The 15,629-nt window shown below is 38.4% G+C and overlaps 1 protein-coding gene across 1 annotated transcript in view; it reads right to left on the reverse strand.

The window, feature by feature from the left end:
- The window catches only part of KNTC1 (kinetochore associated 1), a 65,740-nt gene that overhangs the window by 23,992 nt on the left and 26,119 nt on the right, over nt 1-15,629 (reverse strand). Inside the window, exons 25-40 of the mRNA XM_052654808.1 lie at nt 15,454-15,597; nt 14,926-15,024; nt 14,125-14,228; nt 13,879-13,978; nt 13,303-13,437; nt 12,366-12,485; nt 10,719-10,791; nt 9,575-9,639; nt 5,359-5,639; nt 4,148-4,320; nt 3,424-3,521; nt 2,728-2,866; nt 2,085-2,141; nt 1,421-1,584; nt 637-741; nt 212-340 (exon numbers count right to left, since the gene is read on the reverse strand). Of these exons, the coding sequence (XP_052510768.1) occupies nt 212-340; nt 637-741; nt 1,421-1,584; nt 2,085-2,141; nt 2,728-2,866; nt 3,424-3,521; nt 4,148-4,320; nt 5,359-5,639; nt 9,575-9,639; nt 10,719-10,791; nt 12,366-12,485; nt 13,303-13,437; nt 13,879-13,978; nt 14,125-14,228; nt 14,926-15,024; nt 15,454-15,597 (1,986 nt within the window). The remainder of the gene's footprint in view (nt 1-211; nt 341-636; nt 742-1,420; nt 1,585-2,084; nt 2,142-2,727; nt 2,867-3,423; nt 3,522-4,147; nt 4,321-5,358; nt 5,640-9,574; nt 9,640-10,718; nt 10,792-12,365; nt 12,486-13,302; nt 13,438-13,878; nt 13,979-14,124; nt 14,229-14,925; nt 15,025-15,453; nt 15,598-15,629) is intronic.

Here is a 15,629-nt window from a genome sequence, read left to right on the forward strand (position 1 = left end):
AAAATACAATTCCCTGGGTTAAGCAATGCTTAGGATCTTCATATGCAATCTCTGGTGTGTCACTAGTTAAGGAAAAGCTAACAGAAACCATGTGAGTTAGCTTGATGATACTTCTGCTAAATCTTGAAAATCTGGTGGCAAGGCCAGTTTTATTTCTTTTGCTAAATCTTTAATTCTTCAGGAACCAAAGGTGCGCCTCCTTATGTCATACCAATATTTTGTCATAATTCTGCCATGCTTTATCTGTGAGCTTCCAGAGATTCTCAAAGACTTCTTTTTGCGGTAAGAGAGTGCAGTACCCCAGTGCCAAGTTGAGATCCACCAGGCGACAATTAAATACCTGTAGGGAGAAAGCACCTGGAGAAGCAAGTTCCTCGCAATTAAAACAGAACTCGGTCTCTAATGGCTGATTTGCCACTAAATTTAATTTTAGACTAAGAAAGAACAAGCATTGCACAAAAAGTTATTTATAGTAAAATAGTTCTGACTTGCTGCTTAGATTTCATGTCTTTTATCACTATTACAAATTTAAGGAAAGCAACTCTAGCAAGTTCTATGTGACAGAGCACACCTTCAGAAGCAGTCAGGGTTGGGGCAGTGGGGCGGGAGAGGAACTTAGCACAAACAAATACTCACTTTGTACAAGAGTGTGGTGGCATTTCCCCTGATAAACGTAACAGCTTTCTCTTTCAATTCCATAACAAGGTGCCTGGATTTAACTAATGGGGCCTCTTCAAACAACTTAAAAAAAAAAAAAAAAAGGAAAGAATCCTCAGGTCCATTTCTACGAGCGCTTTGAAAACTTTCCTTAAATATTAAGGAACTTTGAAAATTCACCATCCTATGCAAACAGCACTGTCATTTAATCTATAGTGACAGAAAGCTGGGACGTGAAGGGGAATTAACTGGGAAAGGACAAAAATAGAACCTTTTAAAATACTCTGTACCTTGATTATAGTGTTGGCGACAAGGTGAAAATACATTGGTCGACATACTTAAAATACGTGCATTTAAATTTTGAAAGCTGTACTTCAATAAAGCTGTTTTTTTTTAAAAAAGAAAAACTGGCATTTAGTAAATATCAATAGAGTAGTAGAAATGAATGCAATTCCTTCTGAGACCAGCTTCATAAGCAAGTTATCAACAGATACCTTGTCTTCTAGAGTCTTTTCATAATGTTGTCAGGTAATAATTACAATAGTTTCGGCCACAGTAAAAACAAAGAGCAGATGGACAATTTCCGATAAAATGCAAGTATACATTTTTGTAGATGTTCAACAGATGTTTCCTAAACCTGGCAAATAATCCATTTCCTCACTACAACACCAAATGGGAAAACATGGGCCCCAATTCCATTGTTTAACAGTGCTTTTGTATCTATATTCTTGCAAACTGAAAGTATTTGTTCTCGAAATAATACCTTTTCGCTCAAACTGGCATTCATGAAGCTTGACACAGAGTGCTGAAGGCAGGTACCAAAAGAACCAATCACAAATTTTAGGGCCAGTTCCCACTGACTAGATTCCTGAAGGTTCTGAAGCAAGGCAGAGATGGAATTGATAACAGGTAACATCAGGCTGTCTCCTGTGAAATGATAAGAAAGAATTTTACTTGAATAAAAGTATTTTAATCTTTAGATTTTTTTTTTTTAAACAAAGACCATATTTGGAAACTGTCTTCAGGGACGGTCTACTTCTTCAATGCACATAATAGTCATAGAATTGGTTCTCAAAGTTAGTAAATGAGAGTTAACAAGAGGTCTGATTGAAACCGGAAAATAGTTAAGTACATGGGTATGGAGGTACTTTGATTTTAACTTGCTTTTTCTGAGATGCTTTAAGTCATGAGCTGAAGAAAACCATTTCTCCACTTGGAAGACCAAAGTGTAGAACAGATTCACAAAAGTTAACACTAGATACACCAAATGACCCACTCTCCTGACTGTTTGGAAGAGTAACAACGTAACGGTAGTAACTAAGAAACTAGGACATTGTATCAGGTTCATACTCAGCATTTAAAGAACTTTCTGTACTGGCATATTTACAAAATTGAAACAGTGGTTATACATGTTTGAAGCCAAATACCTTCACTGGTGAAGCAGTATGGTAAACTCATAGAATCCAAGGGATATCTCTTGCTTTCTACAAAACAGAATAAATTCAATAATAACTCTTTTATAGAACACATAGTCCCAGGGATACTTTAATATTGTGCTCTTATCAAATAACATTCTAAAGCAATCTACTACTTAAAAAATAAAACCACCCAAGTATACATACAGAAAAATACACAGAAAAGTGTACATCCAGACCAAGAAACAGAACACTAAGAGCTCCCAGAAACTGCCCCCTTGTCTCCTTCTGGTCAACCCCCCAAGAGTAACCATGATCCTCATTTCCAACAGCATGGCCTCCTTATAGCTTGTTCTTTACATAAATGAAATCATACAATATGTATTCTTTTATTCCTTGCTTCATTTGTTCAGCATTATGCCTGTAATATGGAGAAGAGCACAGCAACCCACTCCAACATTCTTGCCTGGAGAATCCCATGGACAGAGGAGCCTGGCGGGCTATTGTCCACAGGGTCACATCGAGTTGGATATGACTGAAGCAACTTAGCACGCACACACTCATGCCTACAATTGATTCATCCATGTTACTGTGTGTAGTTCCAGTTCCAAACCCAGAAATACACAGGAAAAAATATTACATAGATGAGAATTACCAGCCAGAGGTACAAGTGACGAAATCAATTCATAGATGACAGGGAGCACCATCTGTGACTCAAGAACTATTCCATCTTCACTGAAGAAGTCACAGTAAGACCACTCCTCATATGGATCTTTATGAGTTCCGAAAGAAGTCTAAATATCAAAGTATACCAAAAACACATAGATAAGGACACTGTGGGACACAGATACTCTCTTCACTGAGTAGAATCCAGAATCAGACCTGTTAGAGCCAAATATAATTTTAGCCAGACTATAAAGTCTGTTTCTTCTGGTCGAGGGCTTAAAATAATGCTGCTTTAAGTTAAATTATTGCTCAGGGCATTTCCTGGCAGTCCCGTGGTCAGGATTTGGTGTGTTCACTGTGGGGGTCCGGGTACCACTCGTGGTCAGGGATGATCCCACAAACTGTAAGGCCAAAAAATAAAATAAAGTAAATAGTTACTCTGGACAATGTCCAGAGATGCCTTGTTTGAGGCCCACTGTTTCAAAAGAGTGCAGCAAATTAAAGCCAATAAATATGACTAGAAAAGAGAAGTGGTCTCACGTCCTTAAGTAGTTCTCTGGTGTAGAGTAAGAAAATATAAGAGGTTGATTCAGTATTTTTATAAACTATGCAAATAATTTAAAAGTGGTGTATAGTGGATTGGGCTGGGGTTTTGTTTAAGGGAAAGAAATTCAGAGCAATTTACTTTCGTGAGAATTCCACAATCATCCATTTGGCACTGTCTGGAAAGCTCTACTGCCATCAAAGTATATTTACAGAGTTCTAAGGCATCCAGTAAAAAATCTGAAAGTGGAGAAAAATCATTAAACTATTATTTCATGTGTTTAGAATAACAACAACAACAAATCTTTTTAATAATTACCATTCAAAATCCTAAGACAGGCCACAAAGTAGACAGAAAGGTTTTCACATAGCTTTGACTACCCTAAATAATACAGGTCAATATTTTTCTTAAGCTTGACTGGAAAGTAAGATCAGATATGGGGAGGAAAGGAATTTCACCATCCCCTGAAAGTGAGTATTGTCAACAGTCAGAAATGACATTGCTGGGACTTCTCTGGTGGTCCAGAGGCTAAGCCTCTACACTCCCAATTCAGGGGGCCTGGGTTCGATCCCTGATCAGAGAACTAGATCTCACCGGCTGCAACTAAAGACCCCGCTTGTTACAACTAAGACCTGGCATAGCCAAATAGATCAATAAATATTTTTTTTTTAAATGACATCGCTAACTTTGGAAATATTTAAAAATAGTAATCCCCACAGAGATTCAATTATAAGTGCCGCTTTGTGAAAGGGGGTAACGATCTCTCCATACCTTCACATGGCCAGTTGTAAGAGGAGAGCATTCGCTACACAAAAATGGAATGAAGCAGAGAACATAAAACTATGTAGATTATAAATCTTGTCACCTGGACTGCAGATGGTGGCAGCCTGGCATGCAAGCTCGTGTATCTCGGAGGGAAGATTTAGACCCACAGGTACTGTCATTGGAACGCCACTGGCCAACATGTGACACAGCTTCTGACACGTCAGGAACAGGAACTGCCCAGTGTCGGTATTGCAGTGATATTTAAACAAGTCCCTATAGAAGAAAGCCAGTATCAGAAGTTAGAACACTCACATGGGAAGCAGGTGTGTTTGCCTTACTTGGACTAATGTATAATCACTACCAGCATGTACAATGTCTTTAAATGTTTTCACAGTCTACAGTGAAAACTCGCCTGGGGTAGTGTTGTAGTGCAGGATGACCTACATTCAGATAACTGAACCACTCAGATACTTGGGGGTCAGTTACGAGACTTCTACGCTCCCTCTTTCTGACTCAGGCGACCAAGACAGGCTCTCAGGGTGAGAAACCAAGAGTCATTTCTGCGGAAGTGAAAGGGTCACCAGCCCTGCCTATCTTTTTACATTTTTTATTGCTTCTTGAAAATTAGGCTTATAGCTTTAAAAAAAAATTGTTGATTATAGTTGCTTTACAATGTCATATTAGTTTCTGTTGTGCAGCAAAGTGAATCAACTATATGTATACATATATCCTCTTTATATATACATGCATATACTCTTGTATATATATGAGTATAGATACATACATATACTCTTTTCTCTTTTTTTGGATTTCCCGTTTGCTGCTGCTGCTGCTAAATCACTTCAGTTGTGTCCGACTTTGTGCGACCCCATGGACTGCAGCCCACCAGGCTCCTCTGTCCATTGGATTTTCCAGGTAAGAGTACTGGGGTGGAGTGCCATTGCCTTCCCCAGATTTCCCGTTTAGGTCACTACAAAGCAGTTCCCTGTGCTATACAGTAGGTTCCCATTAGCTATCTGTGTCATACATAGCATCAATAGTATCTATGTGTCATCTCAATCTCCCAATTCATCCCCCTCCCCCATTCCCCATGGTGTCCGTATGCTTGTTCTCTATGCCTGTATCTCTAGTTTTGCTTTGTAAATAAGGGCACCTATACCAATTTTTTCGGATTCCACATGTATGTGTTAATATACGGTATTTGTATTTCTCTTTCTGACTTACCACCAGCCCTATCCTTATCATCAAAGAAATAAATGAAGTCGGTGTTCCTTTCTGATGAGCTGTGTGATCTGGGGACTAAGAACTCACCTGCATTTTCTCAAGGCAGCTTCTACGTTCCCATCGCTCAAGGCCCTCAAGGTCAGCTCGGCTTCCAGCTCTTGTCTGGACACCTGCAGGGTCAGCGCCTGTCGGTGCAGCTTGGACTCAGCGCTCAGCCTCTGCTCCTCAGCAGCCCGGGGCTCTGCTGGCCTATAGGGTTTGTGTTTAGCCTGTGCAACTTGGTGAGCTTTAATGTGCTGCTCCCGGAGCTCTGCTACCAGAGAACTCTTGCTGTAATCTTCAAATGAAAGAAAGACCTCAAAGTTCTCCTGCAGTAAGGCAAGCGAGACAAAGCCCCATGTCTGTTCAGTTCATCCATGGCTGAACATCACTGGTGTGTCATGAATCTCTCTTTTCTCCCTTGTAAATTAAGAATTTAAGTCTCTATATTTCAAAAGTAACTTATATAAAGGTTGGGACAGGGGAAAATATCACTTTAACCCAGGGTTTTCCTAACTTCAGCACTGCTGAGTGTATTTGGCTCAGTAATTCTGTTGTAATTCTAAACCTACTGCAATTCTCAGTAATTCTAAACCTAACCCTGAACAGAAGGAGAAAGGGGTTAAGTACTAGGTTTGTGCAATTCCACCCTGGCAGCTTGAAGAAGCCAGCTGTGCTGTTTTCTGTAGTAACTCCTGGTCGGCTTCTAACTCCAGAACTAGGATTTATTTTTCCAACCCAATAAAAAAAGTCCTGAAGCCCAAGGAAGGGCACCAAGAGGCAGTGGCAGTGAGGGGGACTTTTTTGATACCACACTTTAGAGCAGCATTTCTCTACCTGCCAGATAATTGTTTCCTGCAGAGGCTGTCTGAGTACAAGAGGTTGTTTAGCAGCATCCTTGGCCTCTCCCCACTACACCTGGCACAAGGAATGCTCCACAAATAGTAGCATAACTAAACACAGCTTTGCTTAGATCAAAACTGTTGCTTTAAAAGATCTGCAATTTTCAGATTTAACAAGAATGTGGAGAAGTTAACTCATGCTGAGTCCTGGGTGCTTTACATGAAGACCTCTATTGTTTAAAATGGAAGGTCTCAAACTTTAGGGGTGCAGCACCTCTTTATACTCCTAAAAACTATTGAGGGGGGCTTTCCAGGTGGCTCAGTGGTCAAGAATTTGCCTGCCAGTGCAGGAGACAGGTTTGATCCCTGGTTCGGGAAGATCCCACAGGCCGAGGAGCAACTAGGCCCGGGAGCTGCAACTACTGATGTCTGTGCGCCCAAGAGCCCAACGATAGAAGCCACCACCATGAGAAGCCTGAGCATCACAACTAGAGCGTACCCCCTCCTCTCTGAAACTAGAGAAAAGTCTACACAGCAATGAAGACCCAGCATAACCAAAAAGCAAAATAGGGCCCTCCCCCAAATTTTAATGAGATATCTATCAATGTTTACTGTATTGGAAATTAAACAAAAATTTGAAATACGTGAGCATACAAAAACGCACATTCTATCAGCCTTTGGAGTGACAAGGTTATCACAGCATGAAGCTTCTGAAAACCCCGCTACTCTCATGAGAGAGTATGGATGGAAAGAACAAATCACTTCTTATTTTTGCTATAAATATAGTTTTAATCTGATGGACTCCCTGAGAGGGTCTCAGAGACCCTTGGGATTCCATAGGCTATTCTTTGAGAAACTGTGGTACAATAAATTGCGATAAATTATTTCTTCTTTCAATACTTCGAGATAAAACAGTTGAGAGTTACATTTGCCATTTACTTCAAGTTTTCACAAAGAGATCCTTGTATGTACTCCATTTCCTACTTATCGGCGAGCCCTGATAGCCCTTCTATTTACAAAGTCTTTTCATATTAGGAAAGACCTAGAGCCAAAATAAAGTTAATTTCAAATTTCACATCAGAAGACAGTTAATCCGTTCAAAGTGAACAGAAATTAATTTTCAAGAAAAAGCAAATTGCCTAGAATGAAACTATATAGAAAAAAAGTAAAGACATTATGAAGTAGATAGTCATCTTTTGGACCGGTTTCTACATAAAATTTGCTGTCTTTCACAATATTTTGAAACACTATGGTTTCTCAGGTTCCTCCTCTATAAAGGAGAATGGTAATAGTAACCTCTGTGGGGAGCTACTCTGACAATTAGATAGCACATGAGAAGCCCCTGGAATCATGTATAGTACATGGTAAGAACTGAGTAAGTGATGGCTACTGTTAGCCATCATTCAGGGTTATTGGAATTAAATAATCTATACAGATACCTTAAATCAAAATGGTTTTTAAAAAAGGCATAAACGATTGATAGAATATAGTTTAAAAAGAGTTGTTATTTAGTCACTAAGTTGTGTCCAACTCTTTGCAACGCCATGGACTGCAGCATGCCAGGCCTCTTTGTCCTCCACTGTCTCCTGGAGTTTACTCAAATTCATGTCCATTAAGTCAGTGATGTTATTTCATCCTCTGCTCTCTTCTCCTTTTGCCTTCAATTTTTCCCAGCATCAGGGTCTTTTCCAATGAGTCAGCTCTTTGTATCAGGTGGCCAAAGTAATGGAGCTTCAGCTTCAGTATCAGTATCAGTCCTTCCATTGAATATTCAGGGTTAATTTTCTTTAGGATTGACTGGTCTGATCTCCTTGCAGCCCAAGGGACTATCAAGAGTCTTCTCTAGCATCACAATATGAAAGCATCAATTCTTTGTCACTCAGCCTTCTTTATGGTCCAGCTCTCACATCTCCACACTACTACTGGAAAAACCATAGCTTTGACCATACAGAGCTTTGTCAGAAAAGTGATGTCTCTGCTTTTTAATACTCTGCCTAGGTTTCCAAGGAGCAACTGTCTTCTAATTTCATGGCCGCAGTCAGCATCCGCAGTGATTTTGGAGCCCAAGAAAAGAAAATCTGTCACTGCTTCTGCTTTTTCCCCTTCTATCTGCCATGAAGTGATGGGACCAGATGCCATGACCTTAGTTTTTTAATGCTGAATTCTAAGCCAGCTTTTTCACCTTCCTCTTTCACCTTCATCAAGAGACTCTTTAGTTCCTCTTCGCTTATATGCGGGTATTCGGGTCAAGAATCAACAGTTAGAATCTTACATGAACAACTGACTAGTTCAAAAAAGAGAACATTTCTTAAAAAGTTAAAACAACACAGAATTGCCATATGACTCAGCAATTCCTCTCCCGGGTATACACCCAAAGGCACTGAAAGCAGGAACTTAATGGATATTTGTACATCCATGGGCAGTGCAGCATTATTGACAACAGCCCCAATGTGAAAACAAACTGAGGGGCCATCAAGAAATAAACAAAAATGTGATAGAGCTGTACAGTGGAATATTATTCAGAGGAAGGAAGGAAGTTCTACATATCCTACAACATGAATGAACCTTGAAAACATTATACTAAGCAAAAAATGTCAGACACCAAAGGACAAATATTGCATGATTCCACTTTTATGAAATTTCTAGAAGAGGCAAATTCATAGAGATAAAAAGTTGATTAGAGGTTACCGGGCGCTGCAGGAAGAGAGGAATGGGGAGTTATATTGCTGAACAGATGCAAAGTTTCTGCTTGAGGTGATAAAAAGCAGACACCGGTGATGGTTGTACAACATTGTGAATGGAGTCATCACCACTGAATTGTATATTGAAAAATGGTTAAAATGGCCAATTTTACATTGTATGTACTTTACCATGATTTAAACAGTAATGCAGTACATCGAAAAGGTTACTGAATTATACATACACTTCAAATGGATGAGATGTATGGTGTGTGAATTATATTGTATTAAAGCTGCTTCCAAAAAAAAGAGACAGTGGTAAAGAATCTACCTGCCCAATGCAGGAGACACAGGTTCAATCCCTGGTTCAGGATTGAAGTGGTAGAGCAACTAATCCTGGGCACCACAACTATCGAGCCTATGATTTACAGTCCGGGAACCACAACTATTGAACCTCTGCACCACAATTACTGAAGCTTATGCGCCGCTAACAAGAGAAGCCACCACAATGAGAAGCCTGAGCACTGCAACTGGAAAGTAGAGAAAAACCCTGCACAGCAAGGAAGACTCAGCATAGCCAAAAGTAAATGAATAAATAAAATTACTTGTTTAAAAAAGAGAAAAGGAAAACCAGTATATCTAAAGTTCCTGAAGGCTGGTGCAGAAAATCTTAAGAAGGAACTGATCATTTATGTCAAATGCACTGATTAGCCAGGTAATAATGTCCAACATGGCTTAACTTACCTGTAAGCTAGCAACAGTTTTAAACTGTTTCAAGGTTTCTTCCCATTCATCCTTCTGTAGATTGTCTGTAATTCAATTTTTAAAAGTTATAGAAGACATCCAAATTCTGATAGTATCAGAATTTTTAAAAGCTAAAATTTTAATTCACTTTGGTTTTCTCAAATCTTCAGTAGTTCTTTTCAGATTCTGATGGAAGACAATTTAAGTAAGCACAAAAAGAAATCTAGGGAGGGAGGTTCAAGAGGGAGGGGACAGAAGTAAACCTATGGCTGATTCATGGTGATGTATGGCAGAAACCATACAACACTGTAAAGCGACTGTCCTCCAATTAAAAAAGAAGAAACCTAAGTATTCCCTTTGAAAGTAGCAAAGAGAAGTTTTTTGGTTACATGAGAAATGGCAATTTTTCTGAAATAAATTCTAGATTTTTTTCCCCCCAAGAGAGTTACTTTGGTAATTATTCGTCTGTTCTAACTTTTCTTGTTGGAAATAGTACATTTATTTTTTCAAAAATTTTGGCCACACCTCAAGGCATATGGGACCTTAGTTCCCTGACCGGGGATCAAACTCGAGCCCTCTCTCCATGGAAGGTGGAGTCTTAATCACTGGATTGCTGGGGAAGTCCCTTGCTAACTGTTTTAAGTTCAAGGTTAAATGGTTTTTTCCTCAGTCATAATCAAATGGTAAATGAGCAATGTGAGTAAACAGTGTAAGGCACCAAAGAAACCTAGCCTGGCATTAAACAGTCACTGAAGTATATACAAATGATGAGCTACTCTTAGATGATTCTGCTCTTACACTGCTAATCAAAAGAATAAGGCAAGGAAGGCTTTTCCTGAAGAAAAATGTGTGGGATCAAACAAGACAATCAGAGGATTTCATTGGTGGTCCAGCAGCTAAGATTCCACACTCTAGGTTCAGTCCCTAGTCAGGAAGCTAGATCCCATATGCTGCAAAAAGAGCTGGCGCGGTCAAATAAATAAATATTACAAACAAACGAATGAAAACATACAGTCAGAGCCAAACAAACAAAAAGATACAATCAGAGCCTGTGCACCAGTATGGCAGATGTCACTGATACCTGCTCCTGAAAAGGATCAGTTTTAGAACTAAACCAAAGTGAGGGAAGAGAAATGGAAACTACCTTTCTGACTGTTGCAAAGTATTTTAAGAATGTCCACTGATGTCTTCGCTACAGACAGTCTCCAGGCCTTGTCCTAAAAAGAGAAATGCAAAATGAAGTCCATTTCTTGTATCTGCCATTATATAGGTAGTGCATATATAAACAAATACATAAAAAGCACAGAATCAGAATAAATAATAGAAATGGCTGAACAGTCGAAAGGTCTGTGTTATAGGGAGTTGGGCACTCAAGGAAAGGATGATAAATGAATACTATATAAGCTGCTGCTAAGTCGCTTCAGTCATGTCCGACTCTGTGTGACCCCAATACGAGAAATACCAAACGGACTCTTGGATGTATGATTTAGGGAAACCACAGAATATGCAAATCTCCCACATCACCTTTCAGTTACACTGTAATTAACAAGCATTTGGATTTTGTTTCTTTTAATAAGCTTATACTTATTATTTGAGAAAACATCTGGATAAAGCTCTCTGGAAAAGTTAAAAAAAACTGAACTTGTTTAGTATAGAAATCAGAAGTCTAAGAAATAATCATTATCCTCAAGACCAAAAAAGAAAAAAATACTTTTTTTTTTAAGATAAGAAAACCAACGAGGGAAAAGCTTTAATTTAAAGAAATAATGTATGTAAAAGGCTTAGTAAGGGTCGGGTTCATATGAAGCACTCAAACATTTTGATGATGGGTTGTAGTTGAAGCTGGTGGTTGAGAACACAGTTTTAAATGAGGCGCTGCCACTTTCCAAATACTCTTGGGAAAGCCACTAATTTTAAAATTTTAGTTTCTAAACTCAATCAGTAAGGAGCTAACAACAGGGCCTCCTTCACAGCGATGTTCACTGCTTTACTGTAAGGAAGAAATGGTAATCCATTTGAAGTACTTTAATGCTTAGGGAACAATAAGAGGATAATAAATTTTAGGTGTTTAAAAAAATCATTTCCCTAAAAAAATGACTGAAGTAGAAACTTCTCTGGTGGTCTATGCTCCCAATGCAGGGGGCTTGGGTTTGACCCCTGGTTAGGGAACTAAATCCCACATGCAGCAACCAAGACCAGGAGCAGCCCCCACCTCCAAAAAAAAAAAAAAGGGGGTGGGGGCTGCAATGGGAAAAAAAGAAAAAGATTGAAGTGAATCACTGAGAAAGACTGGCAAGTAAGTATCTCCAAAGGTTTTAAAAACTCAACTCCCATGGATAAATTTGGTTTTTGGTCCCTTATCTGTCTATCCTAAATTGGCTTTCTGGTAACTGCTTCTAAATTTCAAGGTTCTGTTCTCAGATTAGATATACATTGCTTCTGTGGCTGACACTACTTGAGAGTAATGATTATGCCCCATGCAATGTAAAACAGTGTTTATACTTTAAGGCATTAGAGAAAACTATGTCCAACAGGTGCTTCAATTATTCCTTCTGATCTGCAGATCCTAGATTACTCAGTGTGGGCACAGAGGCATGGCTCCAAGGCAGTCATATTTGTTTTTTATTTCTATATGATAACTTTTTGACACAGTAAATGGGAATTTTCATATTAGGCCACTGTAGCAGTGAGAAGGACAAATACTCTTACCTGTGAGTCTGTCTTTTCTATCCTATTGATAAATAGCCATAAAAACTGGATTTATCTTCATTTTATTTAGTAAAAATCTCACCTCATTAGAAGTATCTGGTTCTTCCTGTAAAGCCAGTCGTGCCCATATGATTACTCTTTCTGCAGTTTTCTTAGCTTCAGCAAAAGGCAAAGACCTCAACAGAAGGACACAGTCTTCACCCTACAATCAGAGTTTGAAAGGAAGAAAAAACAGCTGGTACTGGGAAGCAGTGATTTAGATTTACCTCTTAACTTTATTATTTAAAGATGAAATGATATCATTTTGAAAAACAGATTATGATTCCATGGTTTAAACATCTGAAAATTGTTTCATATGACAGAAAACAAAAAAATTAAAATACTACCCTTTGTAATTCTTGGGTATGCCTAACAGTTTTAGAATTATATAAAGACACTTAAAAATACAAAAATAAACCCACATCCTATTCTGGAAACAAAGGATCCTATACCATATATAAAACATGAGCTAAGTTTTGTTAACTACCAAAGACAATGAAAGCTCTGCTGCTGCTGCTGTTGTGTCGCTTCAGTTGTGCCCGACTCTGTGCAACGCCGCAGACGGCAGCCCACCAGGCTCCCCCGTCCCTGGGATTCTCCAGGCAAGAACACCGGAGTGGGTTGCCATTTCCTTCTCCAAAGCATGAAAGTGAAAAGTGAAAGTGAAGTTGCTCAGTCATGTCCGACTCTTCGCAACCCCATGGCCTGCAGCCCACCAGGCTCCTCCATCCATGGGATTTTCCAGGCAAGAGTACCGGAGTGGGGTGCCATTGCCTTCTCCCATGAAAGCTCTTTAGGTACTCACAAAATACTTAAAAAAAAACAAAAACTATAGATAGAGGCCAATCTAACGCCTAATGTTAGTATAACTTTGCTTTAATGCTTGTCTTTTTGTATAATTTGATAGTTAAATCTTTAAAAAACTGAAAACAAAGAAACCACATATGGATAAAAGTAAGAATAATATAAACCTTTCACACCTGTTCTCTATCAATCAGGTCAATAATCCTTAGACTGTAGATTTCATCTTTAGGCAACATATATGCTTCGGCCACCTTCAAAGCATCTTCTAAAGAAGATGGGACGTCTTGTTTGAGAATGTATCTAACCACCCTCTGAAATAGAGACAATTCATATTTCTTTGTTATGAAATCTCACAGAGAACCCAGAAATCATGTTTATGTAATTAAAACAATGTAGCAAAAACTAAACTGTATGAAGAATTAAAACACAATCTGTATTCTGAATTTAATGACAATCCTTTCACTTTTTCTGGTTCCCCTTACCTTTACTGAGATTTAATTGATAAGTAAAAATTATATATATTTACAGTACACAAATTATGATGTAATCTGCTTCTTTAGCTCCTTAATTATCTGTTGTCTTTACTGTTTTAATAACCAATCAAACACTCTGTAACATCCTATCTAACAAAAGGAAAGTAGTGAAGAACCTAGGTATATGAATCTTTAAGAACGTAAAACCCGGTCACATTTCCCATGGTGTTCTAGAAGTGGAACAAAGGTGTTAAAAGAGTCTTCAATTATTGGACTTACCATTATTTCTTTGTTTAAGAGATTCACCTCCCTTATTCCATAGCCTCGTAAAAGCTTTTTCATCTCCATTAGTTTGTAACTTTCCTGTAATAGCTTGACCCTAAAAGTAAATGTATTGATATTAACATGGACTGTCTTTGTTATGAAATACTAAGAGACACAGTAAAGGATAGAAAAAAATGTTACTTTCAACTCAAAACAGTTTATCCAACACCGAAAAAGTAGATCAGGAGACTGTAATCTTACTTGGGATGGTCCATCTCTAGGCGCTGTTTCACCAGCTGCTCCACAGCTGCGCTCCAGGGGACCACGGCGGCATACATTATCTTGAGCACAGCATCAAATATGAGCTACCAAGACACACACACACCAGCAGTGAATAGCCCTTGGATTTACGTTTCATGCAAATTAACAATGCTGCTCAATCTACAGCAGGGGCCCTGTATCTACTGTATGAAAACTCGAGAATATTTCATCTTCTGACAGCAAAACCATGTATTTTTTCCAATATTCACACATCTTAAGTCATTATTTTCTAGTCTCTGCTTAAAAATGTCTTTTTTTATGATTTTATTCACATTTTACAATAATGACTAAAAACAGTGTGAAGTCAAAATAAAGGTATATGATAAATATATTAAAAAACTGTATGTTTGTAAGACCATAGAAATCCTGGAAATCCATGCATTCAAATATCCACCTGGTATTTCTGCAGGTGGGAATGAGAAGACTTTCCACTTTTTATTTTCATGAGAAAAAAGAATCATGGGTGATTGTGATTTTATTTTCTTTTCATTCTTTTTTTCATATTATACAAATTCTTCCTAACGAATATGTATTGCTTTTTCTTGGTTTTGCTTTTTAATATTTATTTTTTTCAAACTTTAAACTTTTATTCTGTACTGGGAAATATAGCCAACTAACAATGTTGCGGCAGTTTCAGGTGAACAGCGCAAAGTATCTGCTGCTTTTGTGACCAGAAAAAAAAACTTTTAAGAAAGGATGCAATGCTCAGAAGAAAAACCTGCATGATGACTATTTACTTACATCTGCGTCAGATAAACACCCTATAACTGCCATGGCTTTTGCTTCCCAGGCTGTATCAAAGAGTGAGGTGAACTTAGAGCTACATCTCTTCAGTAAATCCTACAGTGAGACAAACATTTTGTTTAAAGTTAAAACTCACTAGAAAACAAAGAAACAAAACCAATCCCCACACACATAAATAAATACAGATAAACAGCTTGTATGGATATGTAAAAAACCAAAAACTTCTACTTAGTTACGAATGATGAACAATGGTCAACAGTGCAAAATTGCCAAAACCTTGGTCTTCAGTTTTACATGGCACAGAAAACTTTGTTCATACTTCTATTATTTCACAACAGCCATTTGCAGAAAGTCCTAATATTATCCCATTGTGTCACGGTTACCAGTCAATTAGTAGCAGAGTTAACTCACATTCTTAACAACAATATGCTGCACAAATCCTAATGTTAAGTATCCACATTCCTCAAAGAGTTAAACATTCAATACAATGACATACTGCACGGATCCAGGAAAAAGAGAAGTCACCTCTATGTACAAAAGGAGCAGTTCCTCCTCCTGTAAGTCATGTTCATGCATGTAAACTCTTATAAACTTCTGGAAGATGGAAGGAATAAGCTCGGGGGCCAGCACTTTATCAAACATTCGGAATACAATGGTGGTTGTATCCTCCTGGATGTCAACATAAAGATGGCATAAATGCA

Source organism: Budorcas taxicolor, chromosome 17 (assembly GCF_023091745.1).
Source record: "Budorcas taxicolor isolate Tak-1 chromosome 17, Takin1.1, whole genome shotgun sequence".
Classification (NCBI taxonomy): Eukaryota; Metazoa; Chordata; class Mammalia; order Artiodactyla; family Bovidae; genus Budorcas; species Budorcas taxicolor.